Source organism: Lontra canadensis, unplaced genomic scaffold, assembly GCF_010015895.1.
Source record: "Lontra canadensis isolate GAN:19392208 unplaced genomic scaffold, GSC_riverotter_1.0 scaffold5, whole genome shotgun sequence".
In the NCBI taxonomy this organism is placed as follows: domain Eukaryota; kingdom Metazoa; phylum Chordata; class Mammalia; order Carnivora; family Mustelidae; genus Lontra; species Lontra canadensis.
This window is the reverse complement of record NW_022630999.1, coordinates 22,544,650-22,568,041: the sequence shown is the minus strand read 5'-3', so window position 1 is coordinate 22,568,041 and position 23,392 is coordinate 22,544,650. Positions and strand designations below refer to the sequence as shown.

Below are 23,392 nucleotides of genomic sequence, written 5' to 3'. Positions count from 1 at the left end.
ATAACCTTTCTCTTAGAATAAAAATTCTAAGTCACTATCTTGTTCACTGCTGTGTGAGATACACTTGTATTGGATGGAATAACTGTTTTGGGGAAAAGCGCTACGACATTTAAAACACCCTGAGATGCTGATTTCAGAAACCTTAAAATGTGAGAAAAAAAAATATGCCTCTCCTTTTGGAATAACCGCTTAACCATATGCACAGAATACTTGTGTTTATGTGTGCTGGAAATAGAGGTATGTGGTTTCAGTGTGTTTTGGGAACAGGGTTGTCAGCATGTTCCCTCACAGTTTGGTGGCCCCTGTACTTGCCAGCCCAGCTCATTAGTTTTTGAGTATGAAGGACTGGACCCATAGTCCCAGAGCAGCCCCAGCAATAACCAAGATGGCGGGCGGAAGGTGTCGTGACGGTGGTGGGGACTGTGGCCAGCATCAAGTGTGAAGTCAGTAAGGGGGGGGGCACTGCTTATTAACCAGTACCATTTTTAAGCAGTTTGTTTTAAAATGAGGCCACACCCACCACTTCTACAGCTCTGATCCGCTCCTATCTCTTTCTTAGATGAAAAGGGAAGATTTACACTCCATGAAGTATGTGGAGCTTTACCTTGTGGCTGATTATGCAGAGGTAAGGGGGAGACAGTGGGTTTTAGCGGAAAAGCTACTCTGTTGATAGCTTCCATTTCAGGCTTCCAACCACTTTGGGGAAATGCTGAAACATTCTTCTTTCTCCAGTATGTCATGTGAGTTTGGCCTTAAATCTGACCAAGGGCTCTTCTAGCTATTTTAAATATAGTTGGGGAAAAAAAAAAAATCTCTGGCTTAATACATTAATCAAATAGAAGATCAGCAACTAGCATTATCTGGATTAATATTTCTTTTTTTTAAGGTTTTATTTATTTTTTTGATAGAAATCACAAGTAGGCAGAGAGGCAGGCAGAGAGAGAGGAGCAAGCAGGCTCCCCGCTGAGCAGAGAGCCCGATGCAGGGTTCAATCCCAGGACCCTGAGATCATGACCTGAGCCGAAGGCAGAGGCCCAACGCACTGAGCCACCCAGGTGCCCCTGTATTAACATTTCTTAAACTGAGTCTTAAGACCTTTTGGTTCTGGTGCTTATTCTTAGGGAGCCCATAAATTCTCTACAGAAATTGCCAAAAAACTTTTTGCAAACATAGTAAGGATAATCAGTCATCTTATTGAATACAATTTTCCTGCCCATGTGTGGGTCCATTTTTATAATCCCCTTGGTGCCAAATTAGAACCATGGTTCCCAAAGCATCAGCTGAACCTGGGAACTTTTGAGTGCAAATTCTTGGGCCCCACCCCAGATGCAGTGCTGAGTCCTAATCTGTGGGGCTGGCGTCCAAGAATCCCTATTTTAACAAGCCTTCTGGGTGATTCTGGACACAAGCAAGTTTGACAATTACTGACCTAAGGAATAGCTGTTTACCCTTTAATTCTGTATTTTTCAAATCAGCCAGCTTCTCACGGGGCTTGACTCCTAAAAGTTGATGAACACTCATCTCTCTCACTCTTTCATTTCATCTGTTCATCAACGATATCTTGATTTTCTCATATGTGTCAAACACAGTGTTTGGCCCGAGAAGATTAAGACAGACCTGTCCCTGACATCAGAGTTTACAGTAGCAGCACAAAAACTCAAGTGTGGTGACTGCCAAGATTAATCATTATAGAGGATTAGAGCAAAGATCATGAAAGGTCTGGCATGGTTTTGGGAATTGGGGAAAGCTCCTAGGGGAGGATGTTGACGCTGACACATAAGAGTAGGTTCAGGGGGCGCTTGGGTAGCTCAGTGGGTTAAGCCTCTGCCTTTGGCTCAAGTCATGATCCCAGGGTCCTGGGATCAAGCCCCACATTGGGCTCCCTACTCAGTGGAGAGCCTGCTTCTCCTTCTCCCTCTGCCTGCCACTCTGCCTACTTGTGCTATCTCTCTGTCAAACAAATAAAATATAAAAAAAAAAGAGTAGGTTCAGGCTCCAGAGCACGTATTTGCCTAAACTAGCCATATTTCACCTCCAATTCTCACTTTATGTAGTGACTCAGCCACAGCTAAACACATCTGGGCAGGGACAGTCCCCATGAGCTGAACACTTGCCATGATCTAATGCCACAGCCTTGCCTGGGGCTCCCCTAGGACAGAACTCATCAGAGCTCCATCTGTCTCATGCCCCATCCAGATGCTGTAGTTACCAGCTCCCCAAAAAGACCTCATCCCAAGGCAGCTTTATCTAGTCCACACTCCCAAAGCACGGGTACTGGAGCAGTACAGGTCATGGAAAGAAACTAGGCTTCAGGCCTGAAGAGCTGCCTTTAAGAACGCTAGTGGCAAGAGCAGGTGGCCTTGAGCTGCCTTAAAGGACAAGGGGGTGTTAACTGGGCAAAAAGGTGGGGGTGAAGGGTATTTCAGGCCGAGGGAACATCAGGTTCTGCTTTGAGAAGAATTTAGCTTTGTAACTGATGTGGATATTGGTTTTTCCAGCACCCTTTCCTTTTTTTTTTTTCTCTTTTGTTTTCCTTTCCAAAGGCTGGTGTGTGTGTAGGACGAGGGAGTAGTGTTGGGGAGCAAAATCTAAAGTTGATTTAAAAGCCGAGGCTCCACGGTCATGGGGAGAGGTAATGACGCTGGCCCTGCCCAGCGGGACTGCCTTTGCAGTGAGAGGGCTGCTGGAAAAAAGCTGAGCTCCTCTGACTCTAGGACATTTTTCCATTTAAGCTTTTGTTAGATGATCTAAGATCATCTCATATAGTGGTCTTGAAACTTTCTTTTATATATATATATATTTTAGCCACAGAATCATTTGTTCAGATAAAGCTCCTAGGCCCCCCAAAGCTCCTGCTCTAATGTGAAGGTGGAGTGATCCTCCCCTTCAACCCTGCACTTGGCCCAGTGGCATCTGGCTGGAGGGTTCTAAAACCTACTGGTGTGAAACTCGGGAAACTGAAGTTGTGGGGGTGGTTTAGGGATTGAGCATCTTCAGTCTCGTGGCATTTGGTGTCACAGCAGAGCCCAAAGAGGAAAAGTGGCCCCCAAGTTGCCTCTAGGACTGTGGTGTGGTCTAGGGCCATCTTGTTCCAGAGGAGAGAGCCTCCAGCGCCGGCCCCATAGGCATTGACTACAGGGAGTGACTCGGGCAGCCTGTGGTTTGGGCACATGCTCATTGCTCAGGGTCCTGGGCTTTGAATGATTCACTGGAGGGGGTTGTAATCAGCCAGGCTAGGTTCACAGGCTCACAAATCCCTACCTCGTACACCACCTCTCCCAGACTCCCTCTCCAAGTGGCAGAAGTGAATTCCTGACAGTTAGTTAATCTGAGAGGTGGGGAAAACAGGGAAGGGGAGGGCTGCCTTATCTGTGATTTACAGCCTGGTGCTGAGACAGGCCAGGCTCCTTCTCTGGGCTCTGAATTTGGCGCAGGGTGCACAGCCGCCCAGAGAGTGCAGTAAAAATGACCAAGCAGCTGGGCCTAGGTGGGACGGCCTGGGGCGGCTCTCCATTTATTCATTCCGCAGGTGAAATAGGAAATCTAGGCAGGGAACGAACAACATAGGCTGTTGCAGGAGGGTGTGGGGTGGTTGTACAACCAGGCCTGCAGACTGCTGTCATGCTCCGGACAGAAAGTGGGGTAGCCAGCAAAGGCCAGGTGATGTGCCACATTTTACTTCCTTTGTCCCCCTAGAAAGTATAAGATTGAGATACTTCTTTCTTTTCGATCAGAGGTCCGCAAACTCTAGCCTATAGCCCACCACATGTTTTTGTAAATTGAGTCCTTCTGGCAGAAATGCTTCCTGCTTGTATGTGATGTCTGTGGCTGCTTTGAGCTGCCGCGGCAGAGTGGAGTAGAAGGGACACAGCGTGTCCGCAGAGCCTCAAGTATTCACAGTCTCGCCACTTACAGAAAGTTTGCGACTCCTGCTTGAGTCTTCAACTTGTCTTCAACATGTCTTCAACTTCCGTGGTATTATCAGGCAGTTGTTTAAAGACAGGGTTAATATATTTGAAAAACAGTGAACTCTGACTCTGATGTTCTAATAAATATTCTGTATAAGTTGCAACCCTTTCTCTGCAGTGAGACCAGTTTAGAAATGGGACGACCGAGAAACTTCAGGAGTCACAAGTCATAGGTCCAAGTCATAGGGCTTCGCATCGAATTGCACTCTAAAAAGCAAGGGTCAAGTGAGAGGACAGTTCTGGTGAGCCACAGTTCTGAAGAAGCCCAGGAAGGTCCACAAGCAGTGGGAGAGTAGAAACAGTGGCTTTCCCGCCGGCTCTTTGCCAGACACACCCTCGTCCCAAGAGATTTCCCAGGGTGTTTTATCTGGCTGTTCTTTGTGATTCTTGCTTGAATGTTTTTCTGGGATGGGGTGGAGGAAGGACGCGAAAGGTTGGAATTGAAGTACCACATACAGTGTGTGCAAGGTACATCAGATAGGCCCCTAGATTCTCTGTGACAATGGCAGCATACAGGACATGCCCATCATTTGCAAATTTAGGTTACAGTTGTAGCAGATTTTCTGTTTACACTGTGAAGCTTTCCTTCATCATTGCAGCTGAAGGAGATGGATTCCCTCTCAGGCAGGAATGATAAATGTGAGGCTACCTACTGAAATGTCTCCTCCCTACTGGTTCCCATGGCAGACATTTATAATTGAGCACAACACTCTTTCCTGCTGAACCCCATACCGTCTCAGAATTCTTCTCACTGTAGAAGGCCCTGCCAGTTGATCCAAGTGGCATGTCAGACGAATCCTGTGTGCCGAGGTCTTATGGTCCTGGTTGCCAGCCCCCAAGTGTGTCATTCACGCGGCTTCCCATTGCCGTTATTTACGTGCCCATTTTAATTGTGTATTTCTTAAATACAGATTCTGCCATTGTTGTTATTTTGGGCTGGCTGGCTTTCTTTCTTTCTTTCTTAAGATTATTTTAGAGAGAAAGAGCAAATGAGCAAGCAGGGGGAAGGGGGAAGAAGTGGGAGAGAATTTCCAGCAGACTCCCTGTTGAGTGCAGAGCCTGATGCAGGACTTGATCTCACAGCCCTGAGATCATGACCTGAGTGGAAACCAAGAGTCAGACATTCAACCGACTGAGCCCCCCAGGTGCCCTTCTCTTTCCATTAAAATGGAAATGTACCATTTGGACCAAATGGACCAAATGGACCAGTACCAGGATCTCATACTGTGTCCTATCTAGTGCCAAGCATAATGCCTTGCACATGGCAGCTTTTAGCAGCAATTTGATGAGTGATGATTGAGCACATGTAGCGAGGCCTCGTGAGATCCCTGTGATGATGGCTTCATGTTGGAGCAATGAGCAACACAAGGATCAGATTGGTCCCACTTCTAAGCCCCAGTGAGAGTTTGCAGGAGACCTGGTAATTTGAAGGACTGGAGAACAGGTTTGACTTCAAGGCCTGGAGGAAGAGAATTCAATTTACTCTATAACTATGACATGTCTACTGTGTGCCTGGCACTGAGCTGGCAGCTGGGGATACCAAGATGACCATGACCCAGGTTCTGCCCTCCCTGAGCTGACACTGTAGGGAGGGTGTGGGGAGAGAGGAAATTGTATAAAAATAACTGCTCTCATAGAAGCCTGGAGAAAATAAAAGCTAATTGAAAGACAAGAAATGGGGTCCAGGAAGGGTCCAGGAAGGGATTCTGGGGCCTCACCGAGCTCTGCTTGCTCCATTCAGTTTCAGAAGAATCGACGAGACCAGGACGCCACCAAACACAAGCTGATGGAGATCGCCAATTACGTTGATAAGGTGAGACCAGGTGTGTACTTTGCGGGAAAGGTGCCAGCACCTCAGAGGGGCCACAGGACAGGAGATGGCATGGCACCTGAGCTGCCTCAGGGATTGGTCACCCCAGCCAATCTCTGAGATGGAATAGCAATGCCATAGAGGCTCAGGGTGTCATGACAAAGCTCTCAACTCTGTGACCTTAGCCAGGGAACTTAGCTTCTTTGGGTTGCAGTTTTGTGTTATGTTTAAATTTACAAAGTAGAGGGGCTGGTTTGAATCAGTGGCTTTTCAAAATTTTTGTTTTTCTGGTGGAACTCTTCTTTTTCAATGAAATCTTATGCCGTGTCTAATATAAAAGATAAAAACGGACTCTCAAAGCAGGGGTGAGGATCCAGAGTGCGGTCCTCTTGCTCATTCCCCTCACCCCTGCTAATGGCTGCCAGGCAACATAAGACATGGAAGAGCCCAGCTGAAGAAAGCTTTAAGGTTCTCTAAGGTTCCTTCCAGGCATAAAGCCCAGAAGTTTCCTGAGTTAGGGGAGAATTGAGGTAGGTGAGCATGGGAAAGGTACAGAGCCTTAAATATTGAGTATATAGTCTTCATCTATACACTTCATGTATCATGAAGACTGTGTGGTCTTCATCTATAAAATGGTTCTAAAATTATTTCTCTCTCAGAAACACAATGTGAGTGGTTAACTTTCCTAGACCAGGCCCTTTTAAAACATGCCCGTAGGAAATACCCAAATTCTTGAATTTTACTAGAATAGTCTGGTCTGGGACTTGGAAATACTCTGTTCATATAAAAAAGGGCATTTGTTATACTGCAAAATGCAGTAGAATAGATAACCTTAAATTACAGTACGCTCTTGACAGGCTAGTAGTATATAGCTTTTAAAACTAGATTTTAATATGTTCAAGGCCACAGGTCTCTAAGAATCTGAAAACACTTATTGTACAATTTCAGTGCACTCTCAGTGCTTCTGCAGCTCTGGGCCTGTTCGGGATTCATGGAGCCCAGGTCCAAAGGGGAAATTATTTTTTTCTAAACATTAGAAGATCAAGAAGAGAACTTAAAAAAAAAAATTTTTTTTTTAATGGATTTACAAGCAAATGTGGTAGCACTCTGAAGTCATCAGGCGGGAGAGTCTGTGGTCTGTGTTTTTGTTTCGCCCTAGATGGCTCTGGAAACACTGGTGACAGGTGAAAGTCATGAGCATTTCCTGGAAGGAAGGCCTCCAGGGACACAGCTCAGTCCTCTCTCTAGCTCTCAGTTCGCTCAACAATAACATTTAAATGATCCTACATCCCAAACACTCAACATCTGGGAAAACAAGAGAAGCTCATTTCCTGGGGGTTAGAAGGGAGGCAGACCCTGTTCTCACCCACGTGGTGTCTATTGTTCTGGAGACCCAGCAGGTGGGAAGCTTGGCTGGGTCTCCCCTTTGTGAACTCTCCAGCTGGTCTGTGGGGGTAGAACCAACGGTGCTGATGAAAAGTGGGAGAGAGGCGACACTATGCCTCAGCCCATACGTGAAGCCCGAAGCGTTGCTTAGCTGGTCCCTTCTGGGGGAGCGGGCTTGATTTTCTCCTGAGCAGCTGATTTTAGTCACTGTGGCTGGGGTGAAGGAAGGCACTTCTGGGGCTTGCTGACCCAGCTACTTGAACTGAACTGTTGTTGAACTAAAACTGGAATGAACTGCACTAAATTTGCTGAATCAGGAACCCAATCCAAAATGTTTTTCCTTAACTGTGAAAAAAGCCAAGTTTAAGTCCTTAAAAGCTCCCTCATGAAGCAAGTTCAAATTGGAATCCTAAATAAAACCCTTTATTTCCTGTAACGACTGACCTGGCACAAAAACGGGAAAATCAGAATTTCCTGGGCAATCAACTGCTCTTTCACGAAAGCTGGAGCCCATCTTAGGCCGCAGCTTCTAGGGGGCAAGATGATTCTCTAGATGTGTGAATACACCAGCCCCGAAGCCGCGAGGGGCTTGAGTGACTCTGAGATCCGATCTCATCGTCTGGGCCTTAATCCCGCCTCCACCGTCCTCCTGCTGAGACTCTGGGCCAGTCACTGAACTTTCCTAAGCTTCCGTGCTTGGAACATAGAATGTGCTCAATAAACATTGATGTGACGATTGTTGTTTTTAGCTGCCGCACTACTCGCCAATTCTGGATTAAGATGGTATCTTCTGCTCACGAGACCTGGGTTTCCATGCAATTTTGTTTTCAGAGTAACTGCCTCAGTAATCTCTAGGGTAGGCCAAAGAATCCCTGGGACCTGTGCCTTCCGGTAGCACTTAGCTTTGCAGAGAACCCTCTTCCTGCGTGTATGTGTAGGAGATGACAGAGACCACATCACAAAGCTCAGGTGTCACCCTTGTCTGAAGGAACCTGAGAGTCAGGTCTTGTTTCTAGAATTTCAGGATCTCTGGACAGAAGTCGAGAGGTGATCTGGGACCTTTGCCGCCTAATGCTGGCCACTTGTTCATGGCATTCGTGACAAAGTCCGAACACCTCCAGGGACGAGAAAGGAAACCTGCGAATGAGCATATCTCTCAAGGTGTAGGAGACCCCACACAATAATGCATCCATCTACAGTCTGACATATCCATACAGCGAAATGCTGTTTAGCAATAGAACGAAGGACAAAGTGATATATAGGCCATGAGAGAGATGAATCTCAAAAACATGCTGAGTGAGGGAAGTCAGACGCAGAGACCTCATGTGTGGTCTGGTCGTTCTGGTTAGAGGAAACATCTAGAAAGGGTAAATCTGTCGAGGCAGAAAGCAGATTAGTGATCACCTGGGTCTGGGGGTGAAAATGGGAAAAGACTGTAAACGGACATGGTGGTCTTCCTCGGTATGATGAAAATACTGTCTTATTGGATTGTGGTGATCATCTTACAACTTGGCAAATTTACTAAAAATATTGATCTGTACGCCCCCAAATGGGTGGATTTCATGTTATGTAAGTTACACCTCAACGTATAAGAGGAATTTTGTATAACAGAACTTTTTAGACATGTATAAATAAAGATAAGTAACCATGTAAGGAACTGGGAGAGAGGATTGTTCTGGATGCCTGGGCCCAGGGTCCTTATCACAGACAACAGCGAAGCTTAGCTCTGAGCTTCCTTATGACTAACTTTAGTTACAAGGATTTTTTTTTTTTCCTATTTTAAAGTGAAACGGGTCTTCCTGTCTGTCATACCTATTGGCCACGCCCCACTTCAGGAGCAGTTTAGAGACAGCACTGATGCTGTCTACACAGGATAGCCCTGTCCACATGCGGAAGCAAGTCTGTGTCCTGTGTCCTATCCTTCCTCCAAGCTAAGTGACCCCAGCTCTGCCTGCACAACGTTGGCCATCTTTCTCAGGGTCTCACTGCTCTCTCCTGAGAAATGTGACTCATAGCCCCTGTCGCCCCCCCATGCCTGGGGGGCATGTGCCAAAGAGAAATCTGGGATCCATTCTGCGTGCTGAGGCTAGGAAGGGGCATGTAAATCTCAGGGTGGTGTTCACAGCCGATGCCGTGGCTCTCTGTGTGCGTTTTCAGTTTTACCGATCCTTGAACATCCGGATTGCGCTTGTGGGCTTGGAAGTCTGGACGCATGGGAATATGTGTGAAGTTTCCGAGAACCCCTACTCTACTCTCTGGTCATTTCTCAGTTGGAGACGCAAGCTGCTCACTCAGAAGAACCATGACAACGCCCAGTTAATCACGTACGTGGCCTTCGTGCATGTGTGTTTCCTCGGGGCTCGCTCACTGCACAGCACGCGCCTGCAGTGTGGGCACCCTGTGCCCGCCCTCCCCCACCCACCCGGTACTCAGTGTGGGTGGCCCTAGCCATCCTGCCACTCTGGTCCAAACAATCCTTATTTCTCAGACATGGGCTCTGCCGCCAGGACACCCAGGAAAATACTAAAACCCTAAGAGTCAAAACAACCCCAAGAAGTGCTGACGATCTAGGTGAGAAGCTTAGACTTACACACATTCCGTTGATCCATCTGAAACAGCAGGACGTGTATTTGGGAAGTGACTGACCGTCAGGGGCTGCTTCCAAACAGCCTAAGGGGCTCCTTTTGGTCCTCGTGGTGCTTCGTTGTAGAACGCACGCTTATCTGCCAAAGCTGTAGCTTCCTCAGCTTGCCCTTCACTTTGTTCCCAGGGGCTCAGCACCAAGAGCCGGAACTGCTTCAAGAGGCAGATAGTGCAGGAACCGTGCGTTGGAGGGGAGGGAGACATTGGGGGTGGGGGGAGTTGTGCTGGAACTTCTTCAATTCCCGAGAGAAAAGAATAGATAGTGTGGGGTTCATGAGGGCCCCTAAAGTCCCCCAGGGGTGCGGGGGGTGTGAATATCTGGTATTTTTAGTGTTGACTTCGAAAGGTGTTCTGAGACAGTTATAAGAAAAGGCACATTACATAGTAAAACTATTTCCTTTTGTTCCCTAAAAAATCTTTCTGAATCAACAATCATTTAAACATTTGTTGCTTCTTTAAAAGAAATGGGGAGGGCACCCGGGTGGCTCAGTAGGTTAAGCATCTGCCTTCAGCTCAGGTCATGATCGCAGGGTCCTGGGTTGAGCCCCGCATCCTGCTCCCTGCTCAGCGAGGAGCCTGCTTCTCCCTCTCCCTCTGCAGCTCCCCCTGCTTGTGTTCTCTCTCTCTCTCTCTCCCTCTGTCAAATTTAAAAAAAAAACAAAAACAAAAAAACAACTCTTTAAAAGAACTGGGGAAATAACTGTACCAGAAATATAGACTATGGTTATTTCACAATGGTACATTCACCTAGGATATTTTGGGGGTTTGCCTGAATTTTGGAAGCCTGGTGCCCTGCTTTGGGCAAAACCCTGAATCCATGTGTCCAATAAGACTTCCCTAAGGTCATTTCTAAGTTTATAAAATAACCTTTGGGGCTTCATAGAGATTTGCTTGTATTTTATGTGTTTTCTTGCAAATTGTTTCTCTGAAGAAGAATCTGCCTTCAATTCAGCAAACACTTATTAAGTGCCCCCATGTGTCAGATTCTATGCTAAGTTCTGGTGAACCCCCCAAAGAAATAAGGCCATCTTGGCTCTCAAGTTCTCATGGTCTAGATGAGAAGACAAACAGGGAGCTATGAGAGCACCACGTAATGAATTTCCATATAGATCCTTTAAATAAATTCCCTGTTTTTGGCGTGCACGAGAATACTGGTGTTTTGTTCATTCCCTCTCCCCTGCCCTGGATGGATACAGCTGAGAGAGGGATGGATTGAGCTGGGGCGGGGGGCGGGGGGGGGGTGTGTCACTGGCTGTTGGCAGGTTTGCATCACCATTGCAAAACAAAGGCAGAAACGGCTCATCTTTGCGCCCAGCTGCACTTTCTGAGGCTCCTGATGGGACACATCTGTTTCTTTGGCCCCAAAGTGATGTGGAAGTGAAGCATCAGCCCCCACAGCTGCTGCCCAATCCCTCCGCCCCTCCCTGTCCCGCATACCGCAGAGCCGAGGGTATGGCACAGGACCCTGGCAGCTGGCAGAAGTGGTCATGAGTCACTTAAGAGTCAGAACCTGTGCCACTCTTCCTCAGCCCCTCCCTCTGACCTTTTCCTCTGTAGCAGGAATGGGATGCAGCTTTAGGAGCCCCGTCCATTTCCTTCCAGGGAATGGGGCTCTGGACATACTGTGGGAAAAAGTGGCCTTTTGCCCTTTCTAGTTCTCTGGAACAGTGAGAGAGTAGGTGCGAGGAAGGGAGAGGTGTGGTGACCTGGAAGTTGTCCAGCTGGCCTAGAACACCGAGGTCTCTCCTTGGCAACGATCTGGGAATGGCAGCGGGGCCAGGGAACACCATGATGGCTGCCTGCTCCCGGGCACAGGGAACAACCCTCACACCTGCCATCTGAATGACCTTCTCTTGTTCCTTCCTGCAGGGGCATGTCTTTCCACGGCACCACCATCGGGCTGGCCCCCCTCATGGCCATGTGCTCCGTGTACCAGTCTGGAGGAGTCAACATGGTGAGTCTCTGCCAGGTTGTTGGTGCTGCAGAAGGCAGAACACTGCCTCACAGGACAGGAGGTTGTCTTGTGTGGGGGAATATATATATATAAATAATTGCAGGGGAAAAAACTCTTGACATCAAGTACAGCAGTTGTTTAAAACGAAATCACTAAATTCTAAAAGATGGAAGTATCCAGGGGTAAAATTTCATTTATTATAGTTTATCCCCAATTTTTAAGCTCAGGAGAGCCCTACATTACATCTAGTGATGTCGCTAGATCTCTCATGTGTTCCAAACCAGGGACTAGAGAATAGTAAGATAGTAGAAATTTAAAAATATTCTTTATCCTAGGTTTTATGTTATTATGCATATCATTATGAAACAAGAGCCTGTCTCAAAGTCGTGGTTAGGAAATTCAAGCCTTCTTTTGAAGTTCTCTCTGGCTCTGTGGGACTGTTTGGACGATTCGTTTCTAACCTGTGAAGTAGATGTCAAGGAGGCCTGCTCTCCCATCTGTCTGTCCACACCCCTACCCACAGATGTAGCATGACAGTTAAAAGCACAGGCTTCCATCACGGAGTCTGTACACGCTGATCATGGAATCAGTGGGCAGTTATGAGGCCTGGCTAAGAAAAGACAGAAGCAGGGAATAGGGAGAGATGTCTTCTTGACCTGAACTCTCTCCTTGGGCAGGACCACTCTGAGAATGCCATTGGCGTGGCTGCCACCATGGCCCACGAGATGGGCCACAACTTTGGCATGAGCCATGATTCTGCGGATTGCTGCTCAGCCAGCGCGGCTGATGGTGGGTGCATCATGGCGGCTGCCACCGGGTGAGTCAAACAGCAAGGTGGGGAGAACAGAATGTATGAGGATGGTACAACCCAAGTGTTCCTCCCCATGGGCCCTAGGAGCCTCTGTTATAGCTCTCGAGGGGGCTTTGGAGGGAAATGTGGTTGATGACAAAGAAATTGGAAGAGAACCAAGAAAGCAAATGTGTGCAAGGAGCTCTAGGTCTGTAGCAGGTGGTTTGGTGCTGGTAGAACCCTAGATATATTTAATTTCTGTCTTAGAGTCTTCAGCTGGAAAATTGGCCTGACCCCACGTATCCTTTTCACTTCATGAATTTTTGAAGAGGACTCATTTTGAACAGCTCCAGCCCTTAAGTCCCTTCATCCCAAAGGAACTTTGTCAGTGCTGAGTCAAAGTTCTGTTGTAGCCTGCACAACAAGTAAAAGGACAGGGAACATCCATGCCCACATAAGTGACTCCTCAGGGAATTTATAGGTTGCATTTAGCATGAGGAACAAAAGCAAGCCAGCTACATCTCCCTGTATCTGTGAAGGGTTTTTTAACAAGAGCTTTTGAAAGAGAATTCTGTTAACACCCACAATTCTTAGTTACCACTCTTAATATTTAGTATCTGAACTCGTGCAGCAGAGGGCATTGGGTTCTTCCAAGACCTGAGTCACTCTTTGGAAGGTATCGTGGTGGGAGTTTGTGTTCCCTTTACCCCAAGCCGTTAGACCCTGCTTATGCTTCTGAGGGAATGGTGTTTCAGTGTCCCTAAGAGGAAATGCAACTGTCTTGGAGTTCCAGTGTCCAGTGTTTGTCTGTCACTTCTTGGCTGTGACATACAAAGGATGATGTTGATGCACAGAATACAACTCCACGGGTCATGCTTAACTCCCTAAGAGCTCACGGTTAAGGCCACCCCTTTCTCTCTCAATCTAAAAAGCGTGTTTATAGTCATATGGTTGGGAGTGATTTTAATTATTACTCCATTTTTTTTTAAACTATACGCAAATATAAACTACCGAAGTAGTTTAAAAATTTTTGGCCACAAATGCCTTATGACAGAACGAACAATGGAAGGGGTTAACTTCTAGTTGGTTTAGTGCATTGCAGACAGGATAACTCTTCCTTTACAGACCTAAATTGTGGTACTGACCCAACGCTAGAGAATGTATGACTTCTGATTCTTTTTTTTTTTTTCCCCAATAAAAAGACACGGCACCTTTCATAATCTTGTGATAAAACTATGCATATGTAAATTACTGGTTGAGTTTGGAGTGCTGCCTGTATCCTTAGAGTAGAGGTCATAAGATCCCTGGCCCCAGTGAAGAAATTAAACCCATGATCTTGGCTTTTTTTGGCCTGTTCTTTTGTTCCAAGAAAATCTCCATCTAATAACAGCTTCAGGAAAGTTTGGATTGGCTAGTATTCTGTTCAGCTCTAAAACTCAGGAAACCTATTATAACATAATCAATTACCCTTTATTTATGGCACCCTTTCCTACAAAGGGCAGAAATTGCTGCTTCTGATTTTCACATACCTCCTCCGTGCACAGTGAGGGAAAAAAGAACGTCATGGGTTGCTGAGAAACAATTGTAAGATAATGTATCGGTGATGTTCTTAGGGGACAGAATGCGTGTGCCTGGGACTATGGGGGTCTAAGTCTAGGTGGAATCAGCCTCATGGGCGGCCAGACTGAGACTGTTCTGGCCGCCTGGTGCTCAGATCCCAGCTGACTCCAGCCTTACTCTCTGCCAGGCATCCCTTTCCAAGAGTGTTCAATGGCTGCAACAGGAAGGAGCTGGACAGGTATCTGCAGTCAGGCGGTGGGATGTGTCTCTCCAATATGCCAGACACCAGGACGCTGTATGGAGGCCGGAGGTGTGGGAATGGGTACCTGGAAGATGGAGAAGAATGTGACTGTGGGGAGGAAGAGGTAAGGTGTCATGGTAATGCTAGTGGGAAGGGGAGAGTGTGCACTGGTTTCGAATCTTTGCGTCAGGGAGAATGCAACTGACCACTTCTTAGTCTTAGGCATTTCCCACATAGCATGGCTGTCAAACATCCCATCACAAATCAGATGTGGAGAGTAAGACTTCAGTATGGACCATTTGTCCAGACTCTCTCAGATTGAGGTCAGCCCTGGTGATGTCCACCTTGTGAGTGTCTCTGGTCTAACCAAAACCCATCGTCTCCTCCCCAGTGCGGTTACAGATGGCCTCTTGGTCCTCCAGCTGCACAGACTTTATTCTAGAGGCCACATGGTTGGATATATGAACTCGAACCTGGGCCTTGAGGAGGCTTAAAATAACAAGCTTGTGCTCTTTAGGCTGGAGAAGAGAGGATTGAAAGAGGATGTAGGAAGTACTGTTAGGTCTAGAAAGGGCTGCCGCAGGAAGAAGGAACAGAACTGTTTGTGTTCAAGCTCTGTACTTCCTTCTGATCTTCAAACTGAGTGGTGGGCATGCAGCAGAGCTCTGTCATTTTTGCCAGATGTGTGTTGTTCTGCAAAAAAGGAGAACTGGATGGTTTTGTGTCCATTTTCTGAAGGATGAAATACGTACGTTAACGTATGCAAAACAGTCAACTGTGCGAAGGGGAGACTGAGGGTTTGTATACGACTGTTTGATGTTATAACCTTCTCTATGGTTAGATTTTTGTTTTTTTGTATTGTTTTTATTTTGAGACAGAGAAAGAGAGAGAGCAAGGGTTGCGGGGAAAGAGAGTCTTAAGCCAGACTCCATGCTCAGTTCAGAGCCTAACATAGGAATCGATCTCACGACCTTGAGATCATGATCTGAGCTGAAACCAAGAGTCAGATGCTCAACTGACTGAGCCATCTAGTCACCCCTGAGTTTTGTCTCCAATGCCAGCACACAACTTTCCTAAAACAAAACTAAAACTAGTTAAACAAAACTAGTTAAAGGCTCTGCCACTCCCACCACCATGAGTTCAGAGTGATCGATCCAGACCCATCAGAAAGGAGGGAGTCAGCCCTCTTACCATGGAGGGTCTGGCGGAGTTGAGGAGCAGTCTGCAAGTGGGCTCAGCCAGCTGGCTTATGTTCAGCAAGTACTTACTGAGCGTGGAGCACTATGTTGGGTGCTAGGGACAGGATGGGTAGCAAAAACAGACAGGGTTCCTGTCCTTGTGGAGCATATCATCTAGTGGGGGAAACATACATTGACCAAATAATGCAAAAGTATATGAGTACAATCTCTGATAGAGGCTCAGGAGGGCTGGTGGTATGTGCTGTGAGCACCTGCATTGTGAGAGCAGCTGCCCTACTCAGGTGGGCGTGTGACTTCTGACCCCATATCTGAAGGCAAAGAAGTTAGGAGTTCTGAGGAGCTCAGGGAGAGAAAGCGGACTTCAGCTAAAGGAGGAACCCCACCCTGAAGCAGGAGGAAACCCTGCCTGGAGCCGAGGACAGTGGGAGATTAATGGAAAGAGAGCGGCCTCTTCCTTCTCTTAGGGGAAACAAGTGGATGGGTATCGTAGCCGGGCATGGGATGTGTCTCTCCCTGCCAGACCTGGGCGGTTAAGGTTATGATATGATTCATAAGCTTGGGACACGCCCCAGGCAGACATGGCTTAACTTCAGATTCAGCACTTGCTGGGTGTGTGTCTGCCAGCATAGGACTTATCTGAGCTCCATTTCCCCATCATGCCTCACAGCACTGTGGTGGACGTAGGGGACCTGTCACATTGTCAAGTGGCTTAGGATAGGCCTACGAATATAGCAGGAGAGTGATAAGGACACTCAGGGTCATTGGGATGTTTCAGCATCTTTTTAAATTTTATGCTGTACATCAGTACCTCAGGACCCATAAGGCAAGAAGGAAGAACCCATAAAGACGTTCTGTTCCAGAAAGGTCCAGGCCAGTGAAGGGTGAGGAAGAGCAGCAGGTGGTGAGAGCAGTCTGGGGAGACAGGACTCAGGACTGACATAAACTTCAGATTGTTCCAGCCTGGCCTTTGCTTTTGGTGGCCTTTTCTTATGGGATATCAGGCCCAGGAGTGTGGGGGTGGGGAGGGCAGGAGCAGAAGATGTGGTCTCTGGGCGTTCTACTGAGGATGAGAAAACAAATCCCAGAATCCCTTTATAGTATAATATTATGCTAAACATCATGTTTTTGAAGAATACAGGACTTCACGGAGAAATGTACATATTAGATTAAAAAGCAGCAAGACTACTATGATTTTGTAAAATAAATATGTATCTGTCTCTGTGGAAGGGAAAAACACCTGGGTAAATATTCACACACAAAATGTGTGTCTGCGTTGTGATGTTACTGATGATTGTGCCTTTGTATATTTTCTGTAATTAATATACACGAGCTTCATGATAAACCTATAAAGCGAATTTTGTGGTAAAGATTTTCTAGGGAGCTTGGGCCCCAGGGGCATGTGGGGCAGGGGTGGGGAAGTGTGGGAGGTGGGGGAAGGGCTTCACCCCACCGGTCTCCCTGCTCAGCTGCCCCAGAGGCTCATGGCCATATCCTCCGCCCCTGTAGGAATGTAAAAACCCGTGCTGCAATGCCTCAAATTGCACCCTGAGGGAAGGAGCTGAGTGTGCCCACGGCGCCTGCTGTCACCGGTGTAAGGTAAGAGGCCCTTTTCCCACCCCACTGCCCACAGAACCCCAGGGTTCTGATCCGACAGCTCAGTGCTCTGCTGTGGGCTAATGGCTGGGACTCAGCCTCCATCCAGGGGAAGTGATGGTGGCCGAGTTTCAGGAACATGCAGCTGGGCTGACCCCCCGGATAAAGTTTACTATTTCCTGTACCGTGCCTCACTGGCTTCAAGTCATCCCAGAGGGCTGTGTTACCTGGAAGATGGAAGATGGAAGACTGATTTTATTTATTCATTTATTAAAACTTTATTTTATTTAAATTTAGCTAATTCACATATAGTGTATTATTAGTTTCAGAGGTAGAGTTAAGTGACTCATCAGTTGTCTATGACCCCCAGTGATCATTACATCACGTGCCCTCCTTAATACCTGTCACTCAGTTACCCCCTTCCACCCCCCCTTCCCTCCAGCAACCCTCAGTTTGTTTCCTATCATTTAGAGTCTCTTATGGTCTATCTCCCTGACTTTGTTTTATGGAAGGAAGACTTTTTTTTTCTCTTAAAATAAGTGTTCAGAGAGAGTCGGCTTGATTTCATTTGGAGCTCATAGTAATAATCGACCTAATTTTGATTAATATCAGTGGACTTCTTATTAGATGCCAGGCACTATGCAGAGATATATATTATATATATTATCTCATTCAGTCCTCACAAAAGTCCCATGAGACGTCTATTAACATCCTCCTCACTTTAAGATGAGTAAACTGGGACTCAGGGAATAAGTGGCTGACCCCCAGTCACACGGCCAGGAGGGGCTGAACCATGCTTCCCTGCTTCTGGAGCCTACACGCCTAGTATCGATGTGGAAGGTATTGCTGTTCGTTGCCACTATCGCTTTACAATCTCTTATCTGTAATTCTGAAATTCAGAAAATTCTAAAAACCGGGAAAAAAATTTCTTAACACATTTGGTGGCAAATTTTACCTGAATTGACGTAATGACAGTCTTTTTTTAAGAAAGATACTCTCAAAGTGAATATTTCTGTGGTGCTGCAGAAAAATTAATGTGTTTGATTATAAAGTATAACCCCAGGCCTTCCTGGGGGGCTCATATAATAGACATATGTAATGTGCGAATGCATATACGTACATATGTGTGTACACGTGTGTAATGTCTACCTTCTGAAATCTGAAAAGTCAGAAGCCCATCTGTCCCCAGAGTTTGGCTAGGAACTCTGGACCTACGCTTCCATTCCCCACTTGCCAAGTGCTCGTTATGTGCTAGATACTGTTCCGGTGCTCTGTTTGAGAGCAGTCCTTGTAACAATCCCATGAAAAGGTTATTATCCCCGTTGACCCTGTGCTAGCCCAGAGAGGTTAAGCAGCTGCCCCAGTCCCCACTGCTGGTTAAGGAGCTGCGATCTGAAGCCAGGCAGGCTGGATCCAGGTGCATCCTCTCCACCTCCCTCCTGCTCTGGTGGTAGAGACACGTCCTGCCTCTTCCTCCTCCATGCATCGCCAGGGTCCGCCCTGGCAGCCAAGGCTCCGTGCTTTCAGCAGACTGTTCAGCAGGGCCACTTCAGATTCAGCACTTGCTGGGTGTGTGTCTGCCACCATAGGACTTCTCTGCCTTCTCTCCTGAGAAGGCCTTGTGGGTGGTGTGGGGTGCCCTGGGAGTAGGGAGGGCCTCTTCTCAGATGTAGCTTTCCTTACAGGCCTGGGGAAACTCACCATCTAGTTTGACTCCAGGGTAGACTTGGCATCTCCCCGTGGAGGTTGTGCCGGGTGGGGTCCTTTGAGGCTTGGACAAGGGCCGGAGAATAAGCATGGACAATGCCCATTCAGTTTGGTTCTCAGAGAGGATTCTCTAGAGAGAAGTGCGTGCAGAAACATGAGGCTTGGAGCCTGCGACCTTCCGTTCAAACCCTCTGGTGCCATCTGGGGCCGCCTACTAACCATGTGAGTCTAAGTTCCTTATCCGCAAAATGGGAGGAGTGTTAATAACACGGACCCACTGACCACCCAGGGACATGGGAAGACTCGGATGGGAAACTTCATCTTTACCATTGCCCACCGTTGTGCTATCGATCAGGTTATTTTACCTCCACCAAGAGGCAAATGACAGCATCTGGCTCATGGATATTGTGAGGCTCACATGGGATCAGAATGTGTAACTTAGCCCAGTGCTTGGCTCAGTAATGGGGGGATATATTATTGCTCAAGTGCTTTGTAAACTCGGGGGTGTTGTGTGAATGGTGTGTGTGTGTGTGTGTGTGTGTGTGCGCACGCACATTCGTGTGAATTTATTAGTGGTCCTGCCTCTTCAGCCGCTTACTGACCAGCAGACTTTTCAATACCTTGCTTAACCTCTTCTGCCTCAAGTTTCATCATCTGTAAAGTAGGGATAACTATATGTTATACAGAACTCTCAGGAAAGGTAAATCAGGTAATATTCTTACTGGCCATTAAGTGGGAGCTCCATAAAAGTAACCATCCTTATTAAAGCCCTTAGTAAACTGTAAATTGTTGCCTAAATATTATTCTTACCTAGTTTTTAAAACTGCTAAGAGGAAATGAGCTAGCATCTGTGAAAACACCTTGAAAACCTCTAAGTCATTATTCATCTTAAAAGGTCGATGATGGTTGAAGCTAGTGAGGTCATGCGAACAGCGGTGCCTGGGATAATGGAAAAGGGAAACTCTGTTCCACGAGAGGGATGCTCACGAGTCTTTTGCTGGTCGGGTTGAGGACATGCAGGAGACTGACTATTTTTTCCCCTCTTGTTCCTCTTGGTTCAGCTGCTGGCGCCTGGGACCCTGTGCCGTGAGCAGGCACGGCAGTGTGACCTCCCAGAATTCTGCACGGGCAAGTCTCCGCATTGCCCCACCAACTTCTACCAGATGGACGGCACTCCCTGTGAGGGCGGCCAGGCCTACTGCTACAATGGCATGTGCCTCACCTACCAGGAGCAGTGCCAGCAGCTGTGGGGGCCTGGTAAGGACTGTCCTACAGAGCAGCCCTCCTCCCACCCCACCGCTTCCAGGCGGCATCTCTAGATACTACCTTTCTGCTTCCCCTTGACTCAGGGTAGACCTTCAGAGAGACAGTGAACAGCATTCTTCCCAGTTCCTCGATGCTTTAAATCCTCAGAGCGGGTAAATAAGATAAGAATAACCCAACTGAAAAATGGGCAGAGGATGGAGACAGAAAAGGAAATGCAGATGACCCTCAGCTGTGAAAAGATATTTAACTTCACTTATATTAAGTGGAAACAAATTATAACTACTATGAGATGGGATTTCTCATATCTTGGACTGGCAAAGACTGAAACAGTAATACAATAATCATTATATCATTTTAATACCATAACTATAATAATAAGAGTGGTAATAATGTAGTGTGGAAAATGTGAGGAGACCTATAGGTACAACCCCTATGGAAAGCAATTTGAAGATATAAGAATTCATGTGAGCTTCCCATTGGACCTGTCCATTCCACTACTTAGGAGAGCATCCTACTCCTCTATTTGCCCATGTATGTGAAGATAGATTTAGAAGGATACTGCGGTAGTGTTAGTGACAACTCTAGGACCCTAGATATCCTTCGGTAGGGACCAATTAAATTAATCCTGGTACACCCATGTCATAGACCCCACTGCAGCAAAGTAAAAGAAGGAGACAACTCTGTATGTACTGAATAAAACCATCTCCCACAATAAATTAAGTGGAAAATGCAAGTTGCAGAATAGTGATTAGAATTGCTGCCATTCTTTATTCGATAGATTATCTCTAGAAGATACATAAGAATTGTTTCTAGAAGAGAGATACAGTTATCTTTAGAAGATACACTGTTAGTTGTGATTACTTCTCAGGGTTGTGAGGAAGTAGGAACAGGAATGGCTACTTAGAAAAATACATACTTTATTTCTTTAAAACTCTGTGCATTTATTACCTAATTTAAAATCCGAAATGGGACATGGCTTTTTCATTACAGAAAAGGCTTAGCACACAAACCTCCCGCAGATATAACACCTCAATATGGTATAAAGAACTGACATAAAACCTTTTTCTATGAATAGGTCTTTATGAGGAGTTGGGGGTGGAACAACCTGATGGGGTACTGGAAGAAGAATCTGACCATTCCCTCCCCAGAAACGTTCTTAACCTCATGACTTTACCAAGGGCTAGCTTTGCACTTTGGGGGCTTCTGACTTCACCTAAAGTTGACTAGTATGCTGATAAATGTTTCTTGCCCACCCAGGAGCCCGGCCTGCTCCTGATCTCTGCTTCGAGAAGGTGAATGTGGCGGGGGACACCTTTGGAAACTGTGGAAAAGACATGAATGGGGAACACAGAAAGTGCAACATGAGGTGATGACCTTAGGGCTAACTCCAGAAGATGAAGGGTGACAGGGCCATTTCTGCTCTGTCCTCACTCCTGCCTAGATCAGCAGCCTGGGCCTTTAATAATTGTCAGTCAGTCCCCTATTCCAGGCTCGTTGTTAGACAATGTACCATTCAGTCTAAGGAAGTCAGCGACAGTGTGGATGGTAGTGCTTCCTAGAGAGCTGGCTACGCTTCCTTTTGGGAACTTACAGTTGGGCAGGGAATCAGTTCTCTTGGGTCATTTCTGTGGGATGCTAATTATACCCTCTTCTGAATAGCCTGTCATTCATTCATTCAGTCAGTCAGTCATTCATTTCAACCAACCATCCACCCATCTGTTGAGCGTTTGCCATGTGCCAGTATGATGCTAATATGTGGGACTTTTAATTAACAATACCAGGTGATAACAGAACTGTGGAGAGAGCCACCCAACCTGGTCTTCGTAGGTCAAGGTGGTGTCCCAAGGGAAGGTACACCTATACTGAGATCTGGAGAAATTATCTAGTTGAACAGGATGGGGAATGGTGCGGGCACATGGGAGAGTAGATAGATGAGTAGAGAAAAGCTGGTGGTAGAGGAGGTGATAACAGTTTGATGTAGTTAAGTATGATGTTGGGGTATAGTGGAGGGGGTGCTGCTGAGAAATGAGCCTGGATGGCTGAGCAGGAACCAGATCATGAAAAGCCATGAAGGCATGATTAGGGCAGTTTGGACTTTGGCTGAGAGGAGTTTGGAAATTGGACTCCAGTGGAGGCAAGACAGGAGGCAAGGAGATCCAACCCCCGGTGTCCAGGTAGAGAAGGATGGTGATGTGATTTAGGGTTAATTTGTATGAGGGACGATTGACGGCTCAAAAATCACTTGAACCCAGGAGCAAGGGAGAATGGGGCATTGGGGCTGACACCAGGCTTCTGGCTGCAGCCCTGAGTGCAAGGGGGTGGCTGGAGGATAAGTGGACACTGCTCAGGTCAGACAGTTGTCTTTGCAGTAGAGAGGACTTCCCCAGGCTGGTTCTCCGGCCTAGATCTACCTGCGGACAAGGATCTTATTTCCTGTACTGAGTCTTAAGCTCACATGAGATCTCTCCTGCTGGGTTCCTAGAGCACACACAGCTCCCTGGCTCCTCCCCTATCTGAGCTGCTCTCCTGGTGGAGAAAGACCAAAGCTCTTCTGTGCCCCAGCTCTTCCCCTGCCTCTGATTCCACCTCCTTCCCTCCCTCCCTCTCTCTCGGGCTCAGAGATGCCAAGTGTGGGAAGATCCAGTGTCAGAGTTCTGAGGCCCGGCCGCTGGAGTCTAACGCAGTGCCCATCGATACCACCATCATCTTGAACGGGAGGCAGATCCGGTGCCGGGGCACCCATGTCTACCGTGGTCCCGAGGAGGAGGGTGACATGCTGGACCCAGGGCTGGTGATGACTGGGACCAAGTGTGGCTACAACCATGTGAGTACTGCCTCACTCAGGGGAGAGAGGAGTGACTGACAAATGTGAGCTCTGGAGGGAACGTGCCTGGGCTCCAATCCCACCTTCCCAGCCTCCCCGAGCCTCAGTGGCTTCCTTTATAAAGCACGTTAGCAATAGCATGACCCGCCCCATAGAATTGTCATTAGGATTAAATGAGAGCATCCCTGTAAAGAGTAGCTAGCTTGTATCACTTTTGTCCTCATCATAAATTATTATATGATTTATGGAATGGACTAAACTCTAGTCCAGAAGCCTGGGGAAAATAAGGGCACCTATTTCACAGTTAACTGAGAACAAAATTATAAAAAACATATGAAGCACTCACAGAGCTGACTGCTGTCACCTTTGTTATTTTTTAAGGATAATATTAAAATCAGTGCATATGAGTATATAACAAAGTAACTAACATATAACTGACACATTAATGTAG

At 46.9% G+C, this 23,392-nt stretch overlaps 1 protein-coding gene across 3 annotated transcripts in view; it reads left to right on the top strand.

Annotated features, from left to right (window-relative positions):
- ADAM19 (ADAM metallopeptidase domain 19) overlaps positions 1-23,392 on the top strand; it is an 80,328-nt gene that overhangs the window by 44,344 nt on the left and 12,592 nt on the right. For 2 of the 3 annotated variants that reach the window (XM_032851668.1, XM_032851670.1), the window contains 10 exons: positions 560-625; positions 5,710-5,781; positions 9,322-9,488; positions 11,677-11,761; positions 12,439-12,578; positions 14,299-14,476; positions 17,058-17,147; positions 19,913-20,108; positions 21,375-21,483; positions 22,737-22,941. In XM_032851668.1, coding sequence (XP_032707559.1) covers positions 560-625; positions 5,710-5,781; positions 9,322-9,488; positions 11,677-11,761; positions 12,439-12,578; positions 14,299-14,476; positions 17,058-17,147; positions 19,913-20,108; positions 21,375-21,483; positions 22,737-22,941 — 1,308 coding nt within the window. The remainder of the gene's footprint in view (positions 1-559; positions 626-5,709; positions 5,782-9,321; positions 9,489-11,676; positions 11,762-12,438; positions 12,579-14,298; positions 14,477-17,057; positions 17,148-19,912; positions 20,109-21,374; positions 21,484-22,736; positions 22,942-23,392) is intronic. The other variant, XM_032851669.1, reaches the window with a different exon arrangement.